General features: G+C 31.2%; 1 protein-coding gene across 1 annotated transcript in view; it reads right to left on the reverse strand.

Moving 5' to 3' along the window:
• Positions 1-238: 238 nt before the first annotated feature.
• The window catches only part of LOC127715467 (protein dachsous-like), a 68,069-nt gene continuing 46,785 nt past the window's right edge, over positions 239-21,522 (reverse strand). The window contains exons 3-19 of the mRNA XM_052221527.1: positions 20,848-21,078; positions 18,584-19,002; positions 16,866-17,985; positions 14,777-15,781; positions 13,604-13,843; positions 12,573-12,707; positions 10,938-11,147; positions 10,244-10,613; positions 9,474-9,862; positions 8,545-8,754; positions 7,722-7,933; positions 7,053-7,338; positions 6,374-6,561; positions 6,008-6,103; positions 5,460-5,604; positions 4,862-5,033; positions 239-4,106 (exon numbers count right to left, since the gene is read on the reverse strand). Coding sequence (XP_052077487.1) covers positions 1,568-4,106; positions 4,862-5,033; positions 5,460-5,604; positions 6,008-6,103; positions 6,374-6,561; positions 7,053-7,338; positions 7,722-7,933; positions 8,545-8,754; positions 9,474-9,862; positions 10,244-10,613; positions 10,938-11,147; positions 12,573-12,707; positions 13,604-13,843; positions 14,777-15,781; positions 16,866-17,985; positions 18,584-19,002; positions 20,848-21,078 — 7,967 coding nt within the window. The 3' untranslated portion in view covers positions 239-1,567. The remainder of the gene's footprint in view (positions 4,107-4,861; positions 5,034-5,459; positions 5,605-6,007; positions 6,104-6,373; positions 6,562-7,052; positions 7,339-7,721; positions 7,934-8,544; positions 8,755-9,473; positions 9,863-10,243; positions 10,614-10,937; positions 11,148-12,572; positions 12,708-13,603; positions 13,844-14,776; positions 15,782-16,865; positions 17,986-18,583; positions 19,003-20,847; positions 21,079-21,522) is intronic.

Below are 21,522 nucleotides of genomic sequence, written 5' to 3' on the forward strand. Positions count from 1 at the left end.
TGTGAGAGGTTTGTGCACACATAATACTGATTTAACCCCATTTCACTTTTTGCCAGGACCAAAACTGTTTTAACCATGTGCTGTCTGTTGTTGTACATATGTCTATTTTTCAGGAGTCTTGTGTTTGGTGTGGACTGTTGTGTTGTCCAATATTTATGGTAATTCCTTTTATCCTTTGCATGTATTACACAATGTCAGTAAAATCTGATAAGTGTAAAGAAATAATAACAAATATATCTATAGTTATTAATTCATATTTTTTCTTTTATTAAAAAATATAATATTTGGTATGACTTATCATGATTCAATGAATACTATATACAATGAATGATTGTATGAAGACTGGAAATTGGAGTTACCTCCCATATGCACTTTTAAAGTTAATAACAAACATATTTGAACAATTATTAATTTGTGTATAAATATGAAAAAGAACAGTAATTGCAGTAATAAGTAAATGCAACAATTTTAACATAACAAAATCATAAAACTAAAGCTATATAGAATCTAATCCATGTTATACCACTAAAATATTTGGTCTAAAATGATTCGACTTCAATAAATAATGCAAGTATCTTCAAACAAATTTTATACTTGTTTGTTTTTGGGTGAAAATTAGAATTTAAGAAATCTATAACATTACTTGAATATTTCCAATTTCTATAATTACTTTTAATAAGATGTTTTTTTAAATCAATATATTTATTATTATTAATTTTTTTCATATGCATTTTAAACAAAACTGTTGCATATTATTTGTTGTTTAGTATATATCTGTTCAATCTAAATGTGACCAAGCATTTCGAAAAATGTTAAGTTCATTATTAAGTAATCCAATTAATAAAAAAACATTTAAAAAGAGTTGCATCTGTAATAATAAGACAAGAAACAAAATGTCACTGCCTAGTAAAATAAAAATCAACAAGTTTTTTAAAAATGGAAAAAAAATAGTAAAGCTAATTAAGATAAAGAGGATAAATATCAGAGAACTTTGTAAAGCTAAAAAGAAAAGAATAACTTGTAAAATTTAATAAATATTCAGATCTTTTAAAATGAGTTTAATGGAATTAATTGCACATTATCAAAGTTGTGTTTTTAACATGATTCTGATATTTTGACCTATATTAATGTAACATGCCTGTGGTAAGTAAAGCAGAATTAAGCTTATTTATTGTAAGTATAGAATATAACATTTAAATTGAACCTTTGGCACATTAATGTCCCTAAATATTTATATGATATCCGACACAAATGAAAAAATATCCTCCTTTTGAAGGAAGAAAACAAAAAAATACAATGACTGTAGCGTATTGCTTATTTTTTCTACTTTGTTTATAAATCATGCATGAAAAGGTTCTAGTAAACTTAGATTTTGATCATTAAAATATGAAATGAAATTGAATGGTTTAATAAAAAAAAAAAACACTACATAAAAATTGGTATAAAAATATCTAGAAATTGTTCAACATGTAAAAAATTGCATATTTTTGTAAGTAATTATAAACCAATACATTAAAAATAATTAATCAGAACAAATATTTCAACAACTTATTTAAAGGTACATATATTAAATCCTTAGTTCCTCTTCCGATTCATGTGACAATATGACCTGTCCACTGCCGTGGTGACGACCTCTATTTTGCATACCACGGTTTGTATTTTGATGTGAATGTACCATGTTTTGTCCATTATAAGATGGCTCCGGACTCCTTGTTGCTAACGGAGACAGTGACGGTGTAAATGAAGGTGTTAAAGCAGGAGAGGTAAAACTTGATTCGTGTGCTATAGGAGAACGAGGCATATTTTGAAAAGATGTAGTCATGTTATTATTAGTCCGTTTAGATTTGCTTGAACCATGACTAGATCTGATCGGCTGAGGAACAGAGGTGGGCGGAGCATTTGTAATGATTGGTGGTGGCACCATTTTCACCTGAGGATTCAAAGAAGAGTTTATAGTTCTCTGAGGAACTGTTTGCACTGGCTGTTTTTTTGGTTGAATAGAATCGTCTTTTAATCTAGCGATTTCAACAAAAACATGAGCTAATGGTTGATACTGTGGTCCCCAATTTAACAAATAGTCCCAGTTATAAGAACCTGAGTATTCTTCTTCACTATTTATCACATTAGATATTGTTCCCTCATGTTGAGGTTCAATTTCATGGAAACCCAAGTCTTTACCACCATCACTATAGCTTGTATCATTAATTGGACCATACTTGCTATAGTCTATTTCAGAAATATTAATACTTTCATTGTCACCTCCTCCTTCATCACAGAAATGTTCTATAGCTTGCATACTATGTTTTGATTTTTTAGTTATAGTTGTGTCTATGCCAAGTTTGGCTAAATAGTCTTTAGAATTTTGAACTGAAGGTTCTGATAAATTGTCATCATCTGGCAGACCAGAGTCTGGCATATTTTTACTACGGTATCCACTTGATGAATTAAGTACAGACTGTGCATTAATCCTCATAACTTCGTCATCCTCGTCTGCTTCCACTGAGCCACGCCCACTTGAAGCAGAGTGATGAGATTGTTCGGAAACATCCGGTGTTGCGATCATTTGTTCCTTGTAGTTGTAAGCCTCTCTAGCCTTGGGAGAAGAGGCCGGAAAATCAAAAGCATCATTAAAATCTCCCTCATAAACTTGTGCTACAGGCGGAACTTTCCTGCTTCTATAACGCACTACAACAAGAATAACTATTATCACTGATATGATAACTATTATCACTAAAACAATAATTATAATAACAGTTGTAGATACGCCTTCTTTTTGCTGAGACGATGGAAGAAGAGTACATCCAGAACAAGTTTGGTCAATTTGTATTTCTAATACTGCTGTAGCTTTTTTAGCATCTTCTACAGCAGAACTTGCTTTAACTACTAAAGTGACCAAATCACTATCCAATGAACGTTTCTGACGTAAAGTTAAATCAGCTGATCTTTTCCTCCTGTTTTGTGGATTATCATTAAATCCAAGTTTTACATAGACATGTCCTGTTGTAATATTGATTCCAAAATAGTCTAAATTGTCATTGTTTTCACTTAACGTGTAGAAAATCCTTCCAGCAGCACCTCCGTCTTTATCTGTAGCGTTAACCTGACCAATCACTGTATTAGGTTTAGCATTGCCAGGGACAGAAAAAACAAACTTGTCAGAGAAAAATTCTGGGAAAAATTCATCTACATCAGCTATTTTTATGACAACAGGAGCAGACGTGTATAGACGTCCTTCATCTGTAGCTGTTATGGTTAGTTCATAATTATGATTTCCTGTTTGTAGAGAAGGAAGATTTTCGAAATCAAAAATTCTCTTAGAATAAATATTTCCATTTTTTGGATCAACATAGAAAAACTGATCATGATTTTTGTTAGAATCAATTTGATAAGTCAAAATTCCAAAGTGACCAGCATCTCTATCATTAGCATGAACCTCTCCGACAAGTGTCATATTTGGTTCTTTTTCTTTAACAGTGAGGAAATAAAACGGTTGCGGAAAATGAGGTACATTATCATTGATATCTGTGACATTTATCTGGACCGAGGCATAACCTGAAAGCCTGACACTATTCGTACACTGTTTGCAATCTTTAGCACATATAACTAATTTATGTGATGTCCTTGTTTCGTAATCTAAAGGTGACCCTATATTTAGGTTTCCATTATCAGGGTTTATTTCAAATATCCCTTCGTCATTCCCTGAAGTTATAGAATATGTTATTTCAGCATTTGATCCAGCGTCAGTGTCCTTAGCAGAGACTGACATAAATACTTGTCCTGTATTGTAATCTTCTTGTAAAGTAATACCGTATTCAGTTTGTGTGAACTCGGGTACAATATCATTCACGTCTCCAACGAAAATATTGACATTTGTAGAAGTAGTTTGAGGTGGTGAACCTCTGACAACGGCTGATATTTGAAGAGCATATTTGTCCTTTTTCTCCCTGTCTAAATCCCCATTAACAGATATAATTCCTGTTTTCTGGTTGATACGGAATTTGTTGTCGTGACCACTGACAATTGAATAATCAATTATATGACCTGATCCACTGATTCCAACATGAAGCACTGAATAACCAGTTCTTTCTGATTCACTCACAACTGACCTAAAGGTAGAGAGAATGTATGTTAAATATTTTACATATTTCAATAGAAATCATTATTTATTGTTCTGATTTTAATTGTCATGGAATGAGGCATAACAATATTTGTGTCCATAATGGAGGAATTGTTTTTGCAATTAAAGTTTTTTGTGTTTTATAGTTCATCCTTAAAACAGTTTTTCAAGGATGTCATTTTGTGCTTTATAGATCCCATAAAATTAATGAAAAATTTATCATGTATAAATTCATACTTGTAATATATGTCTTTTTCTCTTTCAACAACTTTTATCTGTTGTATTGCTGTAATTTGTGAAAATTTAGTAAAAGAATTACCTTAAATGACATGTCAACTTCAAATTAAGACATTTATTAACCAATATTAAAAGGTTCCAAATATCTGTTATTTTCTGACATACTTGTTGACTTTGTGCCTCACATTTCTCTAAAATTTGATATTTCTAATATCTTACAAATATGTTAAAAATGTGTAATTATATTTTTTTTTTATTTTTTGTGTTCGGGTCTAAGCAAAAATGATGAAGATTAATAGTTCAATTCTAAGCATAAATGACAAAGTTTTTATTTCAGTTCGAAGCATAAATGACAAAGTTTTTAGTTTAACTCTAGGCACAAATGATGAAGTAAACTAAATCAGCATTGCACTACTCTTGCATTTCATTTTATAATGTTTATTCCAATTTCACAAAGTTGTTCTTCAGTCCATTGAATTTTGAAAGACTTATGACATAAATACTTACGTGTAATTAGAGGATTCAAATACAGGAGGACTTTGATTGACCTGTGTAATGTTGACCTTTACAGCTACAGTTGATGACCTTGAGGGTGAACCAGAATCTTGAGCCTTAACAGTCACAGTAATGATTTGATTGGCTGGATTAAATACTATCTCCTGAGTAGTTTTCATCTGACCTGTGAAAATATATATATCATTAGAACATTTTTCATTATTCTGTAAATAATTTGTGTGTGTGGTTATTTACAAGTATCATCGATTACTTTTGTAGGCTTAAATATTTTAAAACTCAGCGAAACTCATTTGATTAAAAAAATATGTTTTTTACAACTTTGAAATTCTGGGGACGGTGAAATATTTTACTACTGCTACTTAAAGAACAACAAAATGGATATTATACAGTAAAATTATTCATAAATAACCAATACATAAATTATGCAAAGCATGGTTAATTGAAACACTGAAGCGACTTAGTGACACACATTTTTCTCTTCAGCTCATGTAATTTTAAAATGCAATGATCTAAAAATGAAAATATCCTATAACTTAAATAGGAAAAAAAATCAAGTAAATTTATTATATAAATTTCTAGAATTACAAACCTGTCTGTGGGTTAATGGAGAATGAAGCAGCATCATCATTGAGGATACTATACACTATCTGAGCATTTGTCCCAGAATCAGCATCTGTAGCATTAACATCTACAGATAAAACAGTTCCAACTGCTGATAACTCTGCTAGAGTCGCCTACAAATAAGGTAAATATAGAATAATTTGGCTCTGGGGTGCATATTACAGATATTCAACTTACAATAATTTAAAGCTGCAATCTTTTTTGTAATGTTTGAATAGTACTTTACCCTTATTTCAAATGAATCAACATGGTAAACTATCTTGCGATATTTAGCGCCTTCTTCACAATCCATTCAACTGTTGTCTGGTACATAGTTGCCATATTTTGTAGCATCTCTTTTTACCTTTCCATGAATTATTTCACAGTAAAATAGGTTATCAAACTTTTTCTACACCCTATATTTTTTATCTTACATATGTATAAGTTTGCATATTTTTCACAAGATTATAAATGAAATTTGCTGACTTCACATGAAACTGTTCACAAGAATTTTTTTCTAAATAGTAATATACTTACATGATAGCTAGATAGAACAAAAACAGGACTGTTGTCATTTTCGTCAGCAACGTTTATTTCTAATGTAGTATGAGCTGTATGTGGTCCATCTGTCACCTTTAATCAAATTCATATTCAGTATTTATAGACCAAAACATTTTCCAAGTAAAGCAATATATACTGACTTTAGAATTTATCCATAAAGTGAAAGTATGACACTTATAGATATCTGTGGATTTTCACATTCATATTGTTGCTTGACCTCATTTTTATTCATTTGCACCACAATTTCATACAATTTATTTATAGAAGATGTTCCAGATTAGATCATTTAATAACAACCATGTTAACAATTCAAATCTTCAGATAACTTTAAATCAAACTTACCACTAGCCCTAACGCATAATGTTTTCTAGATTCATGGTCAAGTTTTTTAGCCAATCGAATCTTTCCACTAAATCTATCCATAGTAAAGGTATCCCCTGGATTTCCTTGATGAGTAAAATCATATTGTAACACTGGGTTATCTACATCATTGGCTGTTACCATGGCTACTAATGATCCAACTGCTGATTCTGAAAAAAGAAAATCATACGTTAATTAACCTCATGTCCTCTAATTAAATTTTCTCTAATATGATACCATATCATAATACTTTTTATTTCAAATAATAACTCCCAACTCAACACCTTTCAACTGAAGAATGATATGTGTTAAGATTTATTTCAGCAATATTTATATCTAATAACAAATTCAATAGTGTAAATTTCAAATTTAAAGGAAAATATAGGTAACAAATCAATCTATTGAAATGTATATGTGTTACTCATTCTTATTAATGCATTTGATGTTGGAAATTTAAAAAGTTTTACGAAATATAATTGTTTTTTTCTTTAAATTGTTTTATATTTTGTCATGTCTGGGGCTTTTATAGCCACTAAACAGAATGGATTTTGCTCTTTGTTTGGATCGTTTGTTGACCTTTAATTGATTTAATCCATACCATTTACACTCTAATTTGCAAGCATATCACATTTCTTGTTAAATATACAGGGAGATAACTCACCTTCAGAAACATTTATTGGCTTCGTTAGTGGAAAATTTGGAGGCTGATCATTGATGTCAGTAATATCTATTGTAAGCTGACATTCACTTGACCTTGGAGAAACCCCTCCATCTTTAGCCTCGATGGTTAGCTCATATTTCTTTTTGATCTCGTAATCTCCTGGATACTTGACCTTGACAATGCCGCTGTAAATCGGATCTATCCAGAAAGCTTCACCAACATTTCCATTTATAATATTATATGAAATGTTTGCATTTCTTCCATCATCTAAATCAGTAGCCAACACCTGTACAAAAGATCAAAAATTATGTTACAAAATTTATTCATAATCATTATAATTTTTTTACATTATTTTTTAATCTTGAAATTGATTTATCATATCAGATTCATTGCAGAAATGATCTTATCACTAACACTGACAGGTTGATTTTTTTCTTGATCAAAAACCTTATCCATTTAAGAAGATGAAAACAAAAATTAAGATAAACATATCATGCTTAATGAACTTGACAAGATTTTATATTATTTTTAGAACATGAAAATTTTTATATTACAGATTATTGAAAAAAACAAGAAATTTCAACAAATTGAGAGCTTATCTGATTCAACTTCAACTGCAGAAGATCTATGAATTCAGCATTTTATAATTCTCTTAGATGCTATCATTACCTGTGTGACATAAGCCCCCATACTGGAGTGCTCCTGTACGGAGGCATAATACTGGTTCTGAGCAAACTGTGGACTGTTATCGTTTTTGTCTATAAGCTCAACCCACACAGTGGTGTAAGCATACAGTACACCATCAGTGGCTGATGCAACAACTTTCATCCTTCTCTCCTTTTCATAATCTAATGTCTGTGGATTGTTGACAGAGATCACACCTTAAAAAAAACATAAACCATGATAAAACATAAAAACTAATTTGATGTTATTCAATATTCATTGTTTTAGATCTCTGTCAAAATATATTATTTAAAGCATATAGTCAAGTATTTATACTCCTGATTTTTATTAGCATCAGAACAAATGACTTTTGTATTTCTCAGAAAAAAAAGTATGTGTATGCTTTTATTATAGAAACTATATATCTGCGTGCCACACGTAAAAAAGAATAACTATAATGATATTTAAAAGAACCTAATTATCCTGAAGTAGATTTAGGGGGTAGGAATCAACCCACTTTATATCAGGTATCAAAACATTTCTGTGAGAAGCCTATCTCAATAAATTTCCTTAAAACAGTCTCCACCAAAATCTTTTCCAACTACAAGGTTGGAAGACTAATATTCCAACATTTTTCTTATGTGTCTAAACAAAGTTTTGCATATACTTACTAGTCCGAATAAAATTTTACAAATCTTGGGCATAAGACTAGATCACAACTGTGCAGACTGTTAAAATATGAGGTGAAAACCCTTACTGTTTCAAATTTTCTCCTCACTTGAGAGCTTCTGGCTCCACAAATCATGTCCTAAAGTATTGTACAACCTACCTTGAGAATTGATATTAAATGTCTGCCCCTCATTTCCGCTGACTATACTGTAGGTTATGGTTCCTCCTAAGCCTCCTCCATAATGTTCAGCCTCTACTCTCTGTACTTCACTGGTTTGTGGAGAATGTTCATTCAGTGAGGTGGTATACTGCTGTTGTTTGAACCTGAGGCCTGATGTACTCTGACTACCAACTGTCACAAGCACAACTCCTGAAAGCAAAACAATAATTGATTTTTTTGTTTGCATGTTTAGAAATATATTTTTTTTTCTGTCATAATCCCATTTTTTCCCTATTCAATTCAATTTTCTCTATTACTTAAGATAACTTGGGTTTTAGATGTATTCATTTCAATTTTTATTTAAATGAGTAATATTCTACAGATATTTTTCTTATCACTGAATGTCTAACATGAAAACAAGAATATAGTGCTGCCAAAGTATATTTGTTCCTCCTAACTTAAGTAACTTTGGAAAGTTTGTTATAAACAATTTTATAAAATCTGTTACTGTTGGAATAATTATCCTATATCCTTTATTCTGTCTGGAACCATTACTGTAAATTTCTTCAATTGGAAATGATATTCCATAATTATTTTTCCATTTGGAAGGAATATAATACAGGAATTTTTATTCCATGAAGTGCTAAGCATACCCACACTCATTAAGAATTGCATATTTTTAAGTATGACTAAAACAAGATGAACAATGCAATACATCAACAAGTTAGCCACACAATAGATAAAAACAATATCTGGTGGCCATTATGTGGTCTTCAACTATAGACAAATAAATGTCTTTAAAGTATTAATAGTTTCAAATCACCATGAATATAGATTAGTTATACATAAAGTCAACAGACTACCAAATATTTACAAATGTATAATGTAAAGCTCATTTCAATTTTTAATAAGTATCATATATGTCTAACCTGTTGAGGATTTTTCGGGGCTACCAGAATCTGTTGCTAATACTCTAAGGTTGTATACTTTCTTATCACTTGGTAAATTAGCATTGATGAAGATATCCCCAGTCTCTGTAGTGATACGGAAATAGTTTGTATTCTGTATTAAACTGTATTTAACCTGACCGTTAACTCCAGAGTCTGCATCCTTTGCTGTTACTTTCGTAACAAAAGGATTGGATGTACTACCACTGGCTACGTTTTTATTGTATGGAAACTGTGTAAAAATAGGAGCATTGTCGTTTTTGTCCTTGATTCCTATTGTGACCACTACGGTAGAACTGAACATGTTTCCTCCGCCATCTTTAGCAACAACATTGAAAGTGTAAGATGACTTCCTCTCATGGTCAAATAAACTGAAAAAGACGATTAAATGTCATATTACATAAAAAAAAATCACTAAAATTATTCTTTAGATCAGTTTGTAATTGTTCAGGTATATACTTTGGATTGATTGATTGATATTTTGCTTACTGTCTGGTAGCAGATATTTCATGCATGTTCAGGATGATCCCATACTTTGGTTTTACTTTACATGAATATCACACTGTCCAAATATACAAAATCAGTTTGTGAATAAAAATTCTGTCAAATTGTTATATTTTACATTTGAAAAACTGTCTGCCTTGCTTTTGATTTTACTCTGTTCTTGTTTTTTTTTTTTTTTTTTTTTTTTTTTTTAAGTACTACATGTGGAATGTGGAAATGGCAGAAACTTAATCTGAAATATGACTTACCGACTTGTGATTATCTCTCCTGAAACACTGTTTATCTGGAACTGTCCTTCTGTATCATTACCGAGGGAATATGTGACCTTAGCATTGTCTCCTTGGTCGACATCCATGGCTGACACTAAGAGAACTGTTGACCCAACAGCAGTGTCTTCTGGAATATTATAGCCGTAACTGTACTTGGCAAAAGAAGGGGCGTTATCATTCACATCAAGAACATTTACAATGACCACACAGGTGGCTTTACGACTTGTTTGACCCTGGTCACGGGCACCAATTGTTAAGTTGTATGTAGAAACTACTTCCCTGTCTAGAGAGTTACAGGTGAGTTCTCCTGTCTCACTATCTATTTCAAAAGCATTACCAGTGTTTCCAGCTAAAAAATAAAAATTTGTTTGAGATTAGCAAAAATATGATACATTTAGCTAGGATCATCTATGAAAGATAATTCATTTGAGTGTGCAGCTTGTACATGAACATTCAATTGCTTATTTTTTAAGTGAACCATGAATTAAAAAATAGCTATTGTGAATATAAAAAGAAATTGGTTAAATCAGTTTTTCCGTCATTTTTGGGGGCTGAGTACTGATGCCAACTGTTACTCTTTCAATAGGATGTATGAAATTGTATGTTTACATGAACTCCTACTTGCCAGAATTCAAAAAAATGAAACAACACATTATGCAAACTAATGATATACCTTCTATAGTATAGAATATTTTGCCATTGTCACCATCGTCTTTATCGTGGGCCAGAATTTTCTGCAAGCTCTGTTGTCCAGCATTCTCTGGAATATCTATTGTAATCTGCGTCTCCTCAAATACTGGTGAGTTATCATTCTGGTCCTGAACATTAATGATAATTGTGGTTGTTTCATACAGAGAATGGTTTCCATGATCTCTTACAAAAGCTGCAAGAACAAAATGTCATATTTTAAGTCAAAGCTAAAAGTCAGACAAGTGAAATGAGTTTATATCATTATTACATCTCTCTTCAGACTTACTGTTGTAACTTTAATAACCTTACTCTTTAGATATTTCAATTATATGCTGCCTTGTTAAATAGTTGTTAATGCAACCAGTAAGTTTGAATGTTAAAGACAAAAACCCTTGCCATATCCATATCAACTCATAATTCTAAAAAAACTCATATTGTCACCAAAACAAGCAAGTACTTTTTTGATTGAACACTAATATCTAAGCATGTTAAAAACATATTACTAGATATCAACGTGTCTTTTTGAATTTTAAAGTATTCAAAACAAACATGAAGTTAAAATCATTGGAATGTCTGTTATTGTTTAATCTTAAGTGTATAGAAAATGCTATGTCATTTGAGAGAAATTAAAATTGAAGGATTCCTTGTTTATATTATTTCCTTGATGGGTTTTTAGAGTAAAAACACATTAAATTATCTTTGATTAATATTATTCATTCATCAATCTATTACTTTAATAAGACTTGGTTGAGGGATTTTTTTAAAAACAAATTTTGCATTGTACAAAAGAAATTTGTTTTTTTGTAATATTTGTATTTAGTCGAATGAAACAAGTACTTCAACCATTTTTAGAAACTAAGGCATGCATTCTTTTTAAATTGCATTTATTTAAATTTGTGTCTGAATGATTCAGACTACTTAAATTTCTGACGTTAGACATTTTTTTTTAATCATGTCTATACTAACCACACAATTTTTAAAATTGTTATACATAAATGTTTAAATATTTTAAATCATGATTGGGACCATATGCACATGTACGTTTTATCAAGTTATCAGTTAAATGTTTTATTGGCTATTAAAGTAAAGAAGATTGGTATCTCTTACTTTAATGACAATTTATTGGGTTAAATATAAAACTTGATAATATAAAATCTGTCTCCCCAGACATCTCAATTTGCAATGATAAATCATACAACATTCAAATTTAATATATTTCCTCATAAAGTAATTTTTCTTTAAATATCTGATTTTGGAAAAAAAATGTTAATTATAAAAATACTCCCTAAAACGACCACATTGTCAATGTAAATAGTGTACTGATAACATGACAATTTGGCAAATTGAAGAGTTACGAAAAATATAAATACAATTAAATTTTCCCATGAGATTCTGATTCAAGACTATTTAGGTATCCAAACAGAACTTTGGAATAGTTAAAAAATCCTTTCTTATTGGATTCAGGGGTTAAATATATAAGAAAGAGAGAGTTGAGAGGACTGTCCACCCAAAGTTTAAACCAATTTTTAAAAAGAATCCAAAAGCCTTTTGACATCCAAATCTATAATCTACCATAGTGCTGATTATACCCCCAAAATTTTAATTTAATTTTGTTTACCTGTAAGTACATATGAGCTCTGTTCTTCTCTGTCAAGGGTACCAGTAGCAGTTAAATGTCCAGTGATAGGATCCAGTACAAATCTGTCATTTGCAACACCCTTTGGTAAAGAATATGTCAGTTTGCTGTTATCTCCTACAAAAGAAAAACCTACACATATATAACTCTTTACTATGCTATTAATTATTATTGATAACCAAATCTATTTCATCTTTCTGCAGGAAACTGTTTTGTAATGATACAAGACAATTCGTGGAATTCACAAAAAGTGGTAAAAAGATATCTTGTTCTTTTTCTTTAGATCAGGTTTTCATCACCCCCTTGATATCTCATAATTTTTCTGCTGATGGTCATAGCAAGGAGTACTCTAAACATTGAATAAAACCAATATATGATAAATTATGTTCATATGTGGACACTGTTCTATTATCTACTCAAAATGATATGGTTCCAGAAGTTTGGTTAATAGGGTTGAAGTCAACGAAAATTATGAAGACATCGACTCACATGCAGTCTAGCCTTGTCATCATTCATATGGTAGATCATATTCTAACCCTTCAAGAGCAAAAAAAATCACTGTCAGTTTTTGGTGAAGTTTATGTTGGTCAATCTTAAGATTTCTGTGTTATGTATGTTTTTATTTGTCCTTTCGTTGTTTTTCTTTTTGTTAATGGTGTTGTGTGCGTTTTTTTAACTTATCATTTTTGATAGCCCCCTTTCTAGGCAAGCTTGCTCACATCTGTTTTGCAAGAGGTACCAGGATCATTTTCCAGGTCCTCCACCATCTAGGGAAGCTTGCTAACACTATCTTGGTAGGTTAAGAGGCACATACAATAACAAACGTTTCTCATCAAATATCTATTATAATTATAAATTACAAAACAGTATCCGGAACACAATATGCAAGAAACTATGCAAAGAACAAATAACTATGAAAACCCACTGACCATACCAATCTACATTCTAACATTGTGATGCCTTAACAGCATGACATTAATCATATTACATAAAGTAAACCATATTACACCTACCAGTATCCTGATCAGTAGCACTGATGACTAGTATAAAATCTCCTCCTCCATTGTTTTCTGTAACAACACCACTGTATGTGGACTTCTGGAACACCGGCTTGTTGTCATTAACATCAACAATCTTGATAGTCAGACTGGTGTAAGCTGTCCATGGTGTCACACCTTCATCTCTTGCCATCAGATTTAATATGTACTGAGATTTTTCTTCTCTGTCTAGGGAAGACTTGATTGAGAGTAGTCCTGAAGATGGAAAAGATAAACATTTATTTTGTAATTCAAATACTGTGGATTCATTATTATTTGTGGAATACCATTTTTTGAGTATTTCGTGAGTATAGGCAAACCACAAATTTTAATGTTCAATGAATTACAAATTTTCATTTTCAATGAAGAAAACATTTCAATGAAGAAAAAATTTAATTTTTTAATGAAGTAAAAACTTTAATGTTCAATGAAGTGCAAATTTTCTTTAGGCTTATATGCAGACTTGGCTAAACCATGAAATAAAAATATCCACAAAAACTATTTTTCCACAATCCACGAAAATTGGTACCCACGAAAATAAATGAATCCACAGTACACTCAACTTCATCACTCAAGTTATAACTCTTTTTCTTGAAACTAGTAGGTTGAATTTGAATTTCCATTAATGCGTTTTAAACATTTGTTAGACATATGGATCAATATTGCTGAGGTGAAATAGCTTGCTTCAAGTGACTTTACCAGAGTTCCCTTTAGCATGTTTAAGCAATTTTGGTTTTAACTTCTAATATTTTTAAAACTGCTTTTCAAAAATTAAATACAAATAACCACAAGAACAGATTTCAATAGTTACATGAATAAATCAATCAGTTTAAAAGATAAAAAATTATCTGGAACAAATCTAGTCTTAATACTTTTAGAAAATCAATTCAAATTTGTATTTGGCAAGCCAACCAAACCAAAAATATATAATATTTGGAGGGAAAACCCCCTCTTTGGTACTTAAAACAAACTTTCCGATACATCAAATACTGCAGATCTATATAAGTTTTACAAATGGGAGAAAATGAGATGACAATAAGAAAACCACTTAGAATCTAAATTTGGGGAAAAAAAACATCAGACTTTTGTCATCCATGAAAATTTCATAAATTCTTTTATAAAAAATATAGTAGTTTTCAATATAATTACCTGACTGAGAGTTAATTTGAAATTTTCCTTCATCATTACCCCCAGCAATACTGTACATAACATGGCCGTTGATTCCACTGTCAAGATCAGTAGCAACAACATAAATAATCCTATATCCGACAGCTTCATTTTCCTTGATGTTGATTGGTGCATAGGAATTAAAAATCGGACTGTTGTCATTTTCATCTTCAATAAACAACCAGACTGAAACTGCTGTCTTTTCACGACATCCATCAGTTGGACAAAGATCGTGAGCTTCAACAACCATTGAAATTTGGTGAACAGTTTCGTAATCTATATTTTTCTTTACTCTCAGAGTGCCAGTCGTTCTTTCCAGTTCCAGCAGGTCTAAATTTGGATTTTGATCTTTTAGTGAATAATGGACTGTTCCATTGGCACCAGAATCACTATCGGTAGCTGTAAATTGATAAACAATTTGCCCAACAGGCAAGTTTTCTCTCTTTTTCATTACCACAGGATCGATTTCAAACTCTGGTGGGTTGTCATTTAAATCAATCACTTTAATCAAAACACTAATAACAGAGCTTTTTGGGTTATAAATCCCATTATCTATAGCTTTGATTCCAATAGTATGTGAGGACGATTCCTCATAGTCGATATCTCTTACACAATAGATCTCTCCAGTTGAGATATTTACAGAGAATAAGCCAAAAACATTACCCTCAACCAAATAGTATGAAACTCTTCCATTTTCACCCGAATCTTTGTCAAAAGCCTTCACAGTGGCAATCACTGAACCCACTGGTGTGTTTTCCATAATTTCGAAAGTTTTATTTTCACTAGGGAAAATGGGTGTTTCATCATTATCGTCTCTGACACGAATAGTTATATCTGTTTTGTTTTCTCTTTGAGGATTCCCATTGTCTCTGGCTATGATCTTTAACATATATACCATTCTGCTCTCATAGTCTAATACTTCAGCTGTGGTTATCAATCCTGTTGTAGGATGGATTTCAAAGTTTCTCAAGGACTCCTGGTCACCAGCTGTAAAAGTTATAAAGAGTAAGTTTCAGCAAAAAAAGTAACTGTTTTTAATTTTTTTTTGAAGTAATAGTACATTTGATTTTGTCTTATCTACAACTTAATGCTGTCTATTGGAATTAATGAATCCCTGCGAAATACTTAAAACTAATTCTTTCCATTAGAAAAAAACAACAAATTTCCGCATCATATTAGAACCAGAGTGTTCTCACCAGAATTTTTTTAAGGCACAAAAATTCAGAGCATAAAATGAAGACCCTCCTTCTAGACCCTAATAGAGTAACTTTGGAGACTAACTGACCTCTGTTGATGGTTATGAGAACATGCTGATTTAAAATAGCATCCAGATTTGATATAACAGATAACTGGGATATGACTTTTTTCTTAAATGAACAGTTGACCAATTTCAGCAGTTTAACATTTCACTTCCCTGTGTATTTGTTATTATCTTTTCTTTGACAGGTAGAAATAATTGAAACCTGACAAATTCTTCATATTTTATATTAGTTCAATGCAATTATTAACTAGGGACATTATACTAATACTGCTGCGTTTCTAAACTGAATAATTGACTGACATCCACTTATTACATAGTTTCCACTGCAAGGATCAATAACATTAAAAGGATAAGTAATTGTTTTATTCTACAAGATATGACAGTCAAGACAAATTACAAAATTTCACATTCTGACTCAAACTATCTTTTCACATTATCTAAAATACCAGTTTTCTTTACTCTTTTTGATGTACTTTGACTTTCAATCAACAATATTTGTAGTTATGTATTGAAAAGTTGCCATGTGTATTCATCATGTTCATTGGTTGTGTTCTGATGTTAGAATAGATTTTTATCATTTACCAATGAGAAAATTTATTTAATTCTGCAAATAATAATGCAAATCACACTTTAAATACATTGTTTTTCGATCTTTTCTCTTAATTTCTATACAGAAACACTGAAAAAATATCCAAGAAAAGTATCTATCTACCTGCAGAAAACAAATAAATTCACAGTACATAGGGCGATGCATTTTTCTGCTTTAAGCCTTTTTAATAGTGTTTACATTAACAGTAAGGATAAACCTACCTGGATCAAACATAAATGTGACAGTGCCATTCTCAGCGTTATCTGGATCGTCAGCTAAAATCTTAATCACTATTGTTCCTTTCATCCTGTTCTCGTCAACAAACTCTTCTAAAGGAAGAGGGTTCAGGATCTTTGGAGGATTGTCGTTGACATCTTCGACCTTGACAGTTACGTGTGAGATATGACTTCTTGGTGGATTGCCATGATCTGACACTTGTACAGAAAATTGAAGCTGATAATTTTTTTCTTTGAGGGATTCCCGGTCTAGTGTTTTAGTGGTGGTTATCTGACCATTAAATGGATTAATGCTAAAATCACTGATCTGGTCAATAATAGAATATTCCAGTTTTGAATTATTACCGATATCTCTATCAGTGGCCTTGACCTGGCCTACAGTAGTGGAACCTGCATTATTTTCTTGTATTTTAAACATGTAGGCAGACTGTGAAAATATAGGATTGTTATCATTAGCATCGGTAACAGTAATCTTTACTTGAGCTACGGCAGAACGAATGATTTGTTTACCATTATCCCTTGCCTGTACAGTGAAAATGTATGAATCCCTTGTTTCACGATCTAACTCGGACCTGAGATAAATGTATCCACTCTGTCCACTTCCACCGTGAATTCCAAACATCCCAGAATCCTCATTTAATAATGTATATGTCACTTGATCATTGTCAGCGTCCATAGCAGTTACTTCTAAAATTCCTGTATCCATTGCTGTTGTTTCTTTCACATCTTGTACGTATTCAGATTTTGTAAAAATTGGTGGATTGTCATTGACATTGGAAACTTTGACCTTCAGGGTTAAATTTGAACTCAAAGATGGTGTCCCTTGGTCAAAAGCATTGACAATTATAACATATTCTGTTTTTTTTTCATAATCCAATGCTTTACGTAACTTTATCTCTCCACTGATAGAATGGATTGCGAAAGTGTTGTCAGGATTCATTGAGAGTCCATAATGGACTGTTCCATTTGGTCCACTGTCATCATCGGTAGCATGAGCCATGTAGATTGTTGTGGTGAGGTCCTGATCCTCGAACACAGTGATTTCAATTGATGTGCTGATAAATTGTGGTGCATGGTCGTTGACATCTGAGATTGTAATATTCACCTAAAATAAAAGTACTTCATGAATAACTCATACATGAATACAATATTCCAAACAATAAATGTATTTTCATTTTTTTTCAAATATTAAACATGCTATTTTTTTGGCAATTTTTGTCTGTATTTGAATATTTTTTTTTTTTAGTATGTAAATTGTTGTCTTTCTGTTTTTTTTTTTTAGTATGTAAATTGTTGCCTTTCTGTTATTTTGAATAAGGGGGAAAAATCAGAATCTTCAGACATATAAATGCTACCTGCTAATAATATCACTGAATTGATTTGTGCTAAAATACATATTCATTGTTGTAAGAAATATGAGGAATTTAGTGATTACAGGTATGTAGTATGTTTTTTGCACTGTACTATAATAAAACAATACCATTTCAAGAAATTATGCAAGCAAACAAGATATAAAATATTGGGTAACTATTAATGAGGCAGCATAATAAATGTGAGGACAACAGCAATGAGACAGTAAGTTTTTAGTTTGCAAATTTTTGAAATTATCTCGTCATTAATAGGTCAATAACAACAATGCAAATTTAAGTTTTAATTTTCAAATTTTGTGAATTCCATTTTCATCTATAGTTCAATAACATTACCTGAGCAGAACCGTAAACAGGAGGATTTCCAGCCTCAGCCTTTACTCCTAGCAGAACAGAAGGATACAGATGATGTTGTAGTCGGGAAACTCTAGTTTTTATCTCCCCTGTCTGTTGATTAATCGTGAAGAAATTATTGATGTCACCAGAAGTAATGGTATATAAAATATCTGGACTGTTTCCGGCTGAAGGTACAGTGGCTGATACACTACCAACGGTGGTACCACTTGGTACATTTTCCTCTACGGAGAATCTATAGGTAGCCTGGTCGAACACAGGTGGGTGGGAATTAGCCCCTGTTACACTGATGTATATGGTGGCTGGCTGGGAAGCACTGAGGCCACCACCATCAATGGCACTGATTTGTAGGACATAAACCTTCTCCGTCTGTGGCAGAGCATTTATCAATGTCACCTTGCCTAAAAAATAAAAAGATATTGTCATTAACTGTTAAGGTATAAAATAAATAGCAGTTAGGAAGAGAAAGTGAAATTAATCTTACTTCAGATCATTACCCAAATCTCATCCAATCCAAGATAATCATTCTTTTAGGCATTTTCTTAATAAAGCTGTTTAGGACTGAGAAACTCTTAAATTTAGTATATGAAAACAGCAATATGAAAGCAGATGTTGGGAACATGCCAACAAGACAGCTACCCAACAACACAAATGACCAAAAGACATTTAAATGGCAAAATACATTCTGATTTATGTTCTTAGTTCTAGAAGATCACCACTGAGGGATAATTATGAATTTGTGAAAATACTCATTATTTGAAAAGAATTTGGTTATTACTAAAAAGATTAATCTCTAGCATGAAAATTTATCAGTGATCCAAATATGTATGCCAAATTTTCTTTTATGTACTTATTTGAATATAATATATTATTCACTGATTTCATCCCTTTGGACAAGACAGATTTGAACAAAAAAATGCTAGGAATCTTTACTTTAAACAGTTACATTTTGAAAATACTTTATAAATCCATATTTATACAAAGAAACACACATTTTATGTTCTGTTAGTTGTAAATTTAACAAGAATAAATCTTTACAAATAGATGAAATTTAAAACCTTTTTACTTTTTCAAATTTTTATGAGTAATAAAACATTTAAAGTTTTTACAAGATATATAACTTCATAAAATTTACAAGTTTTGGGTCATAATTTTAGACAGATGGTCACATACATCACAAACTAATGTTTGAACGACACTTATTTCTAACAGCTTACATAGTTTTATTGCTATCAATATAATTCGTATCTGAATTTTGTACCAATTCACAGGATATAATTTTATATGCGATCCAAATTATTAGCATGCAGGGGTATTCTATTGTAATATTCATTCAGCCATGTCATGAATATAAAAGAACATTTATTATGCACAAGTCAATATTTATAAAAAAAATATTCAAGCATTCAAGGGTGGATTTAATTGAATAATCATTAAATATTTATAAAAATAATTTATGCATAAAAAAACAAAAAAAAATTATATGCATTCTTACTCATCAAACTCTGTCACAGTAAGTTAACAAAAGAATTTCTGTTTAATGACAAAGCACTTAAAAAAGACACATAACATTTCTATTTTAGGGTAGCTAACAATATTAAAAGTACCAACTTTAGTATCAAAAACAATTTTTATTTTACTGGAAATTTGTTCAAAAAGATTTTTCCTTTATTCTAACTGCATATGCACAAAATTTTATTTCAACATCCCGTCATTAATTTGTTATTTGCAATTTTTTCTCTTTGTCATTTATAGGTTTTCTTCGTAACATGTATAATGACTAATGAAGCAATCATTTATCCCTAAAGAGGGATGCATGTTCTTTCAGTTCTTAATTTTTCTGTTACTGGATTTTGAAGGCATAAAATATGCTTGAACAGTGCATAAAATTGAACAATCTGACTGCTTAATTCAGCTACCAAAATTCATGAAAAGATGTCAGGTCCAAAGCTTCCTATCAAAGTCAAATAGTTACAATTGGTCTCTTATTGTAATAAATTTCTGGAAAAAATATCTGTTTATCTTTTATATAATGGCAAAATCAACCATACTTATATAAAGAACAGCAGTACAAAGCACTGTTCCTTTGCTTTGGGTGCAGAAATTTTCTGTCATGTCTTAATACAGCATTATCCCTTCTTCAACATTAGGACATGACTGTCTGACATTAAGCCCATCTGATTTTTCTCAGAAAATATCTTAATAAAAAAATTATTTGAGTACCTGTCTACAGAGAGAAAACTTACCTGAGTACCTGTCTACAGAGAAGAGATTGTCATCATTACCACCTGCTATGCTATACTGTATAGCACTGAAGTTACCGCTGTCTTCGTCTCTAGCCTGGACCGTGATAATGTCTTGTCCTGGCTGTATGTTCACGTTGACATTTGTACTGTAATTTTGTGGATAAAACTGTGGACGATTGTCATTAACATCCTCAATGGTTATGCTTACGATTACAGAACTATCCAATCCACCTGAAAAAGATTGATATTCATATTCTAATGGCTTAATTAGGATCAGAACTTCTCCCCACTCTTATCATATTCTAGCATAAGATAATTTCGGTCCACTTGAAGGGCCTTTCAAAATTGGAAATAGACAAAAATTATCAGACAGATATAAATTGAACCAATTCGAAATTTATTACTTAATCATGTGTTAATTATACATTGACATTTGTGTATATTCCATCAATATATGGAACAAATGACCGTAAAATCTGTTGTTTCCTCATCAAATATGTGTAAGCCACAGATGTATATATTGTCACATCTGTTTAACTGTAACATGTATGTAATTGAAACACAAGTCTTATTAAAAGTTACCTTATGAAAGAAATATATATGAGACAAATGCAGATTTGGAAATTTTTTTCAAATTGAGTTATATTTTCATATGTGTATTTTACCAACTGCAAA

This window comes from Mytilus californianus, unplaced genomic scaffold (assembly GCF_021869535.1).
Source record: "Mytilus californianus isolate M0D057914Y unplaced genomic scaffold, xbMytCali1.0.p SCAF_9, whole genome shotgun sequence".
Taxonomy (NCBI): domain Eukaryota; kingdom Metazoa; phylum Mollusca; class Bivalvia; order Mytilida; family Mytilidae; genus Mytilus; species Mytilus californianus.